At 57.5% G+C, this 9,107-nt stretch overlaps 1 protein-coding gene and 1 long non-coding RNA gene across 5 annotated transcripts; one reads left to right on the forward strand and one right to left on the reverse strand.

The window, feature by feature from the left end:
• Positions 1-223: 223 nt before the first annotated feature.
• Positions 224-5,347, reverse strand: EVX1 (even-skipped homeobox 1). Of its 3 annotated transcripts, XM_032286759.1 has the most exons (4): positions 4,618-5,261; positions 3,524-3,579; positions 2,738-2,988; positions 224-2,140 (listed from the first exon to the last, which is right to left on the reverse strand). In XM_032286759.1, the coding sequence occupies exons 3-4, from the start codon at positions 2,873-2,875 to the stop codon at positions 1,604-1,606; spliced, it is 675 nt and encodes a 224-aa protein (XP_032142650.1). In that variant the 5' UTR covers positions 2,876-2,988; positions 3,524-3,579; positions 4,618-5,261; the 3' UTR covers positions 224-1,603. The 3 variants fall into 3 exon arrangements, with proteins under 3 accessions (XP_032142650.1, XP_032142651.1, XP_032142649.1); XM_032286760.1 differs by lacking the exon at positions 3,524-3,579 and having other exon boundaries at positions 4,618-5,347; XM_032286758.1 differs by lacking the exon at positions 3,524-3,579 and having other exon boundaries at positions 4,563-5,261.
• LOC116557300 lies at positions 5,087-8,703 on the forward strand. 2 transcript variants are annotated; one of them, XR_004271458.1, is made up of 4 exons: positions 5,087-5,540; positions 6,002-6,076; positions 6,543-6,610; positions 7,986-8,703. It is a non-coding gene; the product is annotated as an uncharacterized LOC116557300 (long non-coding RNA). The 2 variants fall into 2 exon arrangements; XR_004271459.1 differs by lacking the exon at positions 5,087-5,540 and having other exon boundaries at positions 5,981-6,076.
• The last annotated feature ends 404 nt before the right edge of the window (positions 8,704-9,107 follow it).

The following is a 9,107-nucleotide window of genomic DNA, read 5'->3' on the forward strand; positions in this document are numbered from 1 at the left end:
CCCAACATACCAAAAATTAAGGAAACATGCACCCCAGGGCAGCTTGGAGCCTGCCTTCTCCACCTCCATGCAATGGCTGTTTGGAGCCTACCAATGACAAACAGAGGCTTAGAAGGCTGTCTGTGGGTCCATCTTTTGGTCCCTTCCCTACTCAAACCCATGGTGGCTGAACTACCAATTTTAAGAGTCATTATGCTGCTTGCTGCCACAAAAACTAAAATGCTAAAGTGAGAATTATGTCCAGCTTTTATTGCAATATGGTTAACAAATCATAACAGCAAATTCTTTGGGCTTCAAAGGAAAACCCCAAACCAAACCAAATTTATTCCCTACAGGAAGAGCCACTCCCTCTCGGTGAGGATGAAGCTTGCATTGGGGGGTACACGTTCTCCTCTTCCTCAAAAACTGGCTGCAAGAATGAGTATGGGAGTGAGGATTTGGGAGTGTCTCTAAACAAACCTTGGTGGAGGGCAGAGACAGGGTCCCCAGAAGGGGCAGAAGGCTCCCACTGGTATCTGAAAGTCAAGCACCAGTGGTAGCTGGGGAAGAAAATGAGAGAAAGATGTAAAACGCCCAGTGCAAAGGGTAGGGCCAGAAAACTCCTGGTAAAGTGAAGGTGAACAGGCAAAGGATGAAAATTGCCTCTAATTTGCCGCCAGATACGGAGAGAGGGAGATGAAGTTCCCACTCTCTAAGCTTTTCCCTGGGCACCTTGTTAACAGCTCAGCTCTGGGCTCAGTGGCCAGCTCCGTGGTGATCATTATTATACATTTAATGTTCACAAGCCCTCCTTGCACACATCACTTGCTAATCAGGGTGTGTGCTGGGCCCAGGGAAAAGAGGCTTGGCCTCATAGAAGCTGCCAAGGGCTCCTGGGGCATCTGCAGCCTCCCTGCCAACAAAAAAGTGGGGGCAGGGAGAGATGGAGCTGCACATTGAGAGGTGTCATAAAGCTGGGAATGAGGAAGAAGATCGGATGTTGGAAGACGCCAGACCCAGAAGATGCTGCGTAGTTGAGGCTCCAGGTTCCATGCCAAGGGGCTGGATCCTCCCTGGTAGTAAATCATCTCTCACTCCCTCCTCCAAATGACTGGTATGTTGCCATCCACCAACCCCTTGCCATGCCTTGGAAAAGCTGGCAAAGATTAATCTCTACCTGCTCTGCATACACAGCATTTTGTTCAGAGAGATAGCAATTTCCCTTTCCAGTGCTTGGGCCTTGGCTGGGGAGAGGGGGCCAGGTGAGAGGGCATGTGAGCTGGAGGGTGAGGGACAGGGGGCTGGAAGTTGGTTGTTGCTGCTAAGTTTTGTTTAGCTTTGGAGCTACAGCCTCAACTCTGGTGGGGGCGGTGGATCCGGAGGCCGCCCCGGTGGAAGGACTCTCAACCTCTGCTTCCCCATCCCCACTCCTGCTCCCCAAACGCGCCACCCACGGCCACTTCCTAGGCTTCCCGATTCTTGCGACCTGATCCCGCTAGTCCTTTTCCGCCTTCTCCTTTCCCCGTTGGCGTCCTGGGGGCAAGGAGCGAGGCTGGCTGAGTCCCGGGGGCGGGGGTGACCCCACGGGCGTCCTGGAGCCGGCAGGCAGCCAGCTGGCGGCCCCTTATCTGGTAAGGGGCACCTCCTCCCTCTGGTCCAGCGCGACGGAGGAGGCCTTGCTGAGCACCGAGGGCGCGAAGGTGAGGAAGGAGTCCGAGCGGGAGGTGGAGGCACAGGTGAAGTCCGAGGCGGCGGCGGCCCTGGGCGCCAGCCCGCTGGCCGGGCCGCTGTGACAGGCAATGCAGGAGCAGGGGCCTCCGGCCGAGGCGCCCAGTCCGTGCGCGGGCCCGGGGTAGAGCGGCGGGTGGCGGAAGGCGCACAGCAGTTCGGGCCGCGGGTAGGGCTGCGACAGCACGCGGAACGTGTCGAGGGGCCGCAGCGGGCCGCTGAAGGGCGACGCGGCCGAGGCGGCGGACGCGGCGCCCAGGCCCACCGGCGAGTAGTAGGGCAGGGGCAAGTGCGATGGGAAGGGGTAGGGCAGGCCGCCTGCGGCCGCCGCATGGCTCATCATGTACGTGTAGAAGGCGGGGTCCGCCGGGTGGGGCCACGTCATGGCCAGGCGCTGCCTCTTGTCCTTCATGCGCCGGTTCTGGAACCACACCTGGGGAGAGGAGCGGAGCAGGTTCGGCTGCTGGACTCGGCCCGATGCCCAGAAGCCCGAAGTCCGGTCCCGCTCGGGGGACAATGTTTGCAGCGCAGGAAGAGCCAAAGCGGACACCAGCTGGGTAGAGATGGACCCTACCACCACCACCTGAAGCTGGAATCCCTCCGAGAGAGGTTCAAGAAGTGACTCCAGCCCGCTCCCTCCTTGCCTCTACCCAGGTGGCCAGGCCCCTCGGGGTGCCAGAGCCCGGTGTTGAGGGGCAGTGAGAAGAGGTGGAGTCAATCGACCTGCGCTGACAGCGCGTCCCCAGAAAGACAGTGCGTCCCCAGAAACTTCCTTGTCACCCGCAGAGGCACTCTATTCGCTCTCGGCATTCCCACCCCTTGTCTATTTAGCCAGGAAAGGGACAGAGTCAACCACATGGCAGCAATACCTGCCTAGGAGCTGTCACAACGGTAAATCTGCACGCGCCCGCGCCGGGTAGAGAGACCCCAGGCCCAGATTCCAGGCGTGTGATTTAGGGAGTGGGCAGTTGGTATTTACTTCCCGCTAAATAGGTGCACACCCGCCTCCCCAGCCCAGACCCCCGCATACCTTGATGGTGGTTTCCGGCAGGTTTAGGGCGGCCGCCAGCTCGCATCTCCGCGGCCTGGATACGTAGTTCTCCCGGTAGAATTCCTTCTCCAGCCGCGCAATCTGCTCACGGGTGAAGGCGGTGCGGTAACGACGCATCTGGTCACTGGCGCTGCACGCCAGGGTGCCTTGCGAGCCGCCACCGCCGCCGTTGCTCTTGGGGGTCTCGCTCCCTCGGTTCGGACTGCTGACCAGCGCCTCGGAGCCGGACCCTGCACAGCGAGTCCAGAGCATAGGCGTGTACAGACACAGACACACAAACGCCACTGAAGCGGGGCTGTAGGCCTAAGGTGGGAGGGTGATTTGGGAAGGGACACCCCCTCAGCCACCTCAGTAACTGTTTCTGCTGGAGCTCTGTGGCCTCTTGGGAACCCAGGACGGGAGATAAGGGCCTGTCCTTGATTCGGTTGGTGGAGGTCTTTGGGGAGGCCTTCCTCTAAGACATCCAGGGTACAGGGGTTCGCAGCCATCCTTCCCACCTGCCCTGGGGCATAGGTGAGCTCTCTGACTCGGGTTGGCAGCGGTGGATAAGGGTGTGCACTTCTGACGGGCGCATGAGTTGAGGTGCACCTTTGTGCTAGAGCGTTGTAAACTCTGGGTTCGAGTACATTGTAGGATGCTGGGCGTTCAGAGAATTTCCTTGCTCTTACGTGTGCCGGGCTGCCAGAACAGGTGCGGGAATGTGTATTAGGTTCCGTGTACTGCAGAAGTGGAGTGAGAACGCATGATGAGTATCGTATTCATTACCTTAGTATATGTGAGTGGAGTGCAGGTTGTCCTGAGGGCAGGTTATGGGAAGGAGGCTGGGTGAAGTGGGTGATAAGACGGCATGGGGTAGGTGCAGGAATTCAACAAGGTGTTGGCTGCCAAGGCAAGGGGGTGGTCTTTCCTCCCTCCCAGGCTCTTTTCACCCACCCTGTAGTTCTGTGGAGGAGTGTCCTACGGTAAGCGCCCCCACACCCCAGTTTTCTACCCCCTTCTGAGGGGGTGATTGTTGGCACAGAGGGAAACTCCCTTCCGGGCTATCCACCCCCTTCCCATTAGCCTTTGGTGGGGAGGGGTTCTTCAGTTAAACCAGCCCCCCTTTGGGCCTACCTCTGAGAAGGGTGGGGCTCCAGCCCCCTGCAGCTCCTTTTCCTTTGGGTGGAGAAGTGGGACTAGGAAGGAAAGGGGAAGGGGGGGAGGACCCGATCTCTGCCTTTTCAAATGCAACCGGAGACCAAAGGCAATTAGACCATTGGGACCATTTCCGACCTGGCGCCGCCAAGCCCGGGAAGTGACAAGGTAATTTGGACCTCTGACCGACGTGCAAACTGGTCGGAGGGCTGCAGCACCCGGCTTGCCCTAGTGGGCCGCAATTTTACGGTTCTTTATGGACCCCTGGCTTCCGAGCCTCCATACCTCTTACACCCCGCCAGCCACAAACTGCCGGGACTGGCGTTTGATCTTGCCCTCGCCTGGGAAATGTGTCTTCCCCGAGCAGCTGAAGCATTCCCCGAGCAGTTGAAACACAGGGGGTTTGGGGTGAGCTTTGAATCCCCCAAGCCCAGGACTTGCATTCGTCCCTCCACCCCCCGCACTCAAGGCTCTGCTGTCACCCTCAGTCCCGCCAATGCCAGAACACAGTAGGAGACCCCCCAGAAGGCAAATAGCAGGGAGAGTTGCTCAGGTGGGTCCCCCCAGCCATCCTGCCCTAGGAGGAGGAAGTGTCTTCCTCCCGGCCTACGCCAAAGTGAAGGGTGTGCACAGTGGGAGGCCCGGGGAAGCGGAGGGGCGCGGTGGCTACCTTTGCTGTGCTGGTACTCGGCGTTCCCGGTGGCGCAGTCCGGGGTGCAGCTCACCTCGATTTCTTCATAGAAATCCGACTCGGTGTCCGAGCTGCTGGGTTGCCCCTGGCCGTCGGCAGAGGCGGCTGGGGGTCCTGGGCCGAGCATGGCCGCCCCGGCTACCCTGGGCTCGGCGCCAGGCCCAGCCGCGCTGCCTGCTAGTCCATCGATCGGCTTCTCCTCCGGGCCTCCCCCGCTGAGCTCCCGGTTGGCCGGAGGGACGGCCCGAGGGCTCAGGCAACCACGGGGCACCATCTTCTCGGGCGGCTCCGGCAGCGGGCTGCCCACGGCTTCGGACAAATTGGAGACCCTCTTGCCAACCAGAGTGCCAAGCTGACCCCCATCCAGAAACATAACCATGTCCTTTCGGCTCTCCATCCCGGGGCTCTCCGGTGGGGGAGGGGAAAGCCCCAAGTGAGTTCCTAACCCCGGCTCCCTGGGTCTCCAGCGGCCGGATGGATCTCGACTGCAAGAGGGAGAGAGAGGCCGGGCTACTGGGCGGGCGCGGAGCGGCTGGAGCGTGGTGTGGACGGCGACAGCGGCGGTGGCTGTGGGGAGCTAGGGTCACCTTGTGATGCGAGCGCTCCTCTGCGCCGCACAGCCTCTGGGAGGAAGCCCCATTGCCCTCTTCTTTCTAAGCTGTCATCCTCCTGCTGCAATCGTCATTACAGTACCGCTGGTGACGCCACTCGGCGAGCGCAAGTGGATAAATAGAAACGTCTGCCACAGCGAAGATGAAAGGAGACCCGCAGCTAATGGCTCGGCAGTGATGCGCCAGGTGTGGGCCTCGCTCGAATGGGGAGGAGAGTGTGAAAACAGACAGAGAGACACACACACTGAGAGGGAGACACCCAGGCAGAGGGGATGCAAATGGAATTCCGCAGAAAGAAAAGAGAGCTTAACGCGCGCGGCGAGTTCCGCAGGGGCAGCGGGACTTGGTAATTAAATACTCTTTTGATTTTTTTTTCTTTTATTGTTGTTTTGACTTTTGTTTTCTTAACTTGGTGCCTTGATCTATGAAAGAATCCATAACTGCATTTTAGAAGTGTGAAGCCTGGCTTACAAGCCTCAATTCTGCCGGCATTATTACAACTGTCTGCCCCTGGCAGCTAACCTCAAACCGGCTGAAAAGTCTTTTTACGAGCGACGGAAAAACGTATCCCCCCGCCCCAAGTTGACTGCAGAGCTTGAGGCTGGGCCATCTTTTCCTCTCTTCTCCTCTCTCTCCCTACCCCCTCGGTCTCCTTACTCCTGGGAATCAAACTTTGCTATTTTTCTTCCCCAAGGGGCAAGAAATAATTTTTTTTTCTTTAAAGGCCTGCCTGGGCTGCTGTGAGAGTGTGTGCTGAGTTTTATTAAATGCCTCCTTCCCATCTATATGACCTTACGTTTTCCACAGCCTAGCTTCAGCTGGAGATGGCTGTTCATGGAAGAAGTCGCTTTCCCATTTGTCTGGGCCTCGCCTGCACTCCAGGTATGTTGGGTGCGGAGAGGTTCTAAGAGTTGTCTTTTTTTTCCTTGCCCATATTTTGAGTTTTTCGTTCAGAATCAACGAATTCTCCTGGAAAGATGTTTTTCAAATGAAGAGGCGCCAGGAAATGCAGCCCCTGCTGTGGCAGTGCTGAAGGCTCCTAGCCGGGAGATGGTAGTAGCTTTCACAGCGGTATTTTGGGTAGGGGTTGAGCCTCCTGGAGCACAGAAAGGTTGAGGTTCATAAAGGTTTGATTCATAAGGTCCTCTACCACGTCCCTGCCCAGGTGCAGTGGTCCTTGTCTCCAAAAGTGGGTGGTGTTTGAGGTAGAAGAGAGTGAAGTCACTGAAAAATGCCTTAAAACAGCAAGTAACTAGGGGAGCTGATGAAGGGCTGGAGGTGGGAGGCAGAGATTGCGGGAACTTGATATTTCTGGGCTGCCATAGGCCTCTCTTGGCTCCCCTTCCAGGAAGAAACTGGAATAGAACTCCTTCAAACTGACCCCTTTTGAGCTCCAAGCAAGTGTGCTGCGGCCAGGTAGGTGGGCTGGGTCTATCCCCACATTGCTGACGGCAGGAGGTGGGCACCTTCTATGCTCAACCCCACTTTCTCCACCTCTCCCCAAGAGCTTCTAGCCCTAGGCAGCCAGCTGCAAAGGGCAGCCCCGGCACTTCTCTCCTTTCCATGCCCCTAGCAAAGTCCCAGCTTTTATAGATAAGTCTTCTTCCGTGACCTTTTAGTCTGTTATCTCCCACTTTTCTCTCCTCTTTCTCCTCCCTCTTTGCTTCTCTCCTCCATCTTCCTATCCATAGGGTTATGGACAGGGTAGAGGAAGTAAGAGGTCCAAAAAAAGACAAAAGTTCCCTCCCCATTCTGGCTTTCCACTTATCCCCCATCTCAGAAGATGCTCGTTAACCTTGCCTGGGATCCGGAGGGTAGAGTCCACATAGATATCTCCACTCCCGGGACTCCTGAAGCCACTATGTGCTGAGCACTGATAGCCCAAAAATCCAGGGGAAATGTTTCAGGGGTATAAGGAATGATTGGGAGTGGGGGAGTCAAATCCCAGGACCTTTTGCTGCCTTGGAGGGCTGCCCAGGGATTCTATCATGCTCTGTCCTCCTACCAGCAGCCACAGCCTGAGGGAGCACCTGGCTTGCTCTCTTTCCTGTCAATGACGAGCCCCCTGGGCATCTGTCTTAGAGCTGCCAAGGTTGCCTACTCTCTGCCGGGCCCTCCAGCACTGGGCCTTGGCAGCGCTTACCCTTTTTTCCCCGTTGAACATTTCGCCTTCTCATAGCCTGAGGTTCCCATCTCCTGGGGGTGAGTCCTCAGAGCAACTCCAGGCTCCTCACCCCGCCCCCAGCTCTACATTCAATGGGAATTCTCTGTTTGATCCTCTTTTCCTCTGGGTGAGATGAAAGCAGAGTAGGAGTGCGAGATCAAGGAGTACCACTTAGTCTCCTTCCTGGGTTGCCGGACCAAGCTGAGCTTCCCCTTACATCCTGGGGAGAGCGCTGGATGGAGTTGAGGAGGCTTTTCAGAGGAGGCTGCCTCCTTTGGGCTCCAGAGCTGAAGCTTCAGGGACACATCCCTCAGCCCAGTGCTTTCCCCAGCCCTCTCCCGACTTCTGCCCCGCCCTTTAAAACAGACTGTTTCTCCAGTCTTAGGGGCCTAAAATCCACCCCCACCGCTCGCCACTTTCCCCAGGTACATTAGGGAGAAAACCCTTTTAACCAAATGTCACTTCTTCCAAAAACATCCTTTCATCAACGTCACATTAAGAGTGGTTAGGTTTTTAAAGGAAAGAAGACAAAAAGAAGAGGGGACTGGATAAGAACTCTGTTTTAGTTTTTTGGGTGGTGAATGTGGGGGGAGTGTTTAATAACGTCATTATCACTGTATCGTGAAGGTTATTCGCGTCACGGCTCGAGAAGGAAGGTAAATCCGGAGAGCAAATGAAGCCCTGTACAACCCCATTAAGCCTGGGCAATCCCAAAACAGCGGAGAGGGGGTGACAGCAGCTGAGGTGGAGGCCGCTCCAGGCCCGGCGACTTCACAATTCCGTCGGCGGGAGACACCCATCCCCCACCTACCACCCGGCAGATCCCCGGTCCCTTCCCCCGCTGGGGCGACGGGCTCCGGTCCAGCCTGCTCCTCTCGGATTGAAATTCTCGGGACTTCAAAAGCTCCCAGCGTGGCTTCCGCCGGGGCTGGGCTGGCCTGGGGCGGGCCGGGGGTGGGTGGGTGGGAACCCGACGGAGATAAGATGCGCCGGTCGTTTTAAAAGGAATCGGAAGCCCGGCCTGGGCCCCCAGACACGCTGGTCAGCTGGAAAAGCTTCTCTTCCCAAGAAAACCCGGCTCGGGAAAGCGGCGCGTGCGGGGGCTGCCTCCGCTGTCTGCCCGCCCCGCTCGGGGGAGATGGCCAGGGCCCCCAATCACCCTCCTCAGCCTGCAGCAGGCCTCCCAGCGGCGACAGGGCCCCCGAGAAGGGAGAGGGCGAGGAGTCCGGCAACGGGGGCCTGGAGCTGGCTTGTCGGCTCAGATGTCGGTGAAAATAGGGGCAGAAAAAAAAAATGTTCTCCCTTCTCTGGTTAAAAAGTAAGAACAAAGGAAGCCTCCTTCTAAATAATAAGCGTGGTCTGGCTGTTGTGAATATTAGTCTTAGGCCGTGGTGGGGGAGCCAGCCTTCGAAGTTCTCGGACTGCTGGGTCCTTGCGGTGGGGACCGCGGGAGGTGGGTGGTTCTTGGAGCTGGTTCCCCCTTCTGCCGAGGCAGCTGCTGATGCCCTCTGGGAACCCTGTGCCACTGCTGGGTCCACCCCTAGGGAACAAGGTCCAGTGGCTCTCACACACTTACAGGTAAATCAGGGTTGGCCACTCCCCTCACCTCTTTGCACTAGTGGAATCTGCTGAGAAAGTCCGTGGCAGCCGTGCAACTGTGGCAGGCACCATGGAACAGTTTCTCCTTCAGACAAGGGGAACCTGCGGCTTCTGGAACTCTGATTTCGAAGAATGCCCCCTCTTCTCCAC

The sequence above is a fragment of the Sapajus apella genome, unplaced genomic scaffold (assembly GCF_009761245.1).
Source record: "Sapajus apella isolate SASKATOON/1434 unplaced genomic scaffold, GSC_monkey_1.0 scaffold19, whole genome shotgun sequence".
NCBI lineage: Eukaryota > Metazoa > Chordata > Mammalia > Primates > Cebidae > Sapajus > Sapajus apella.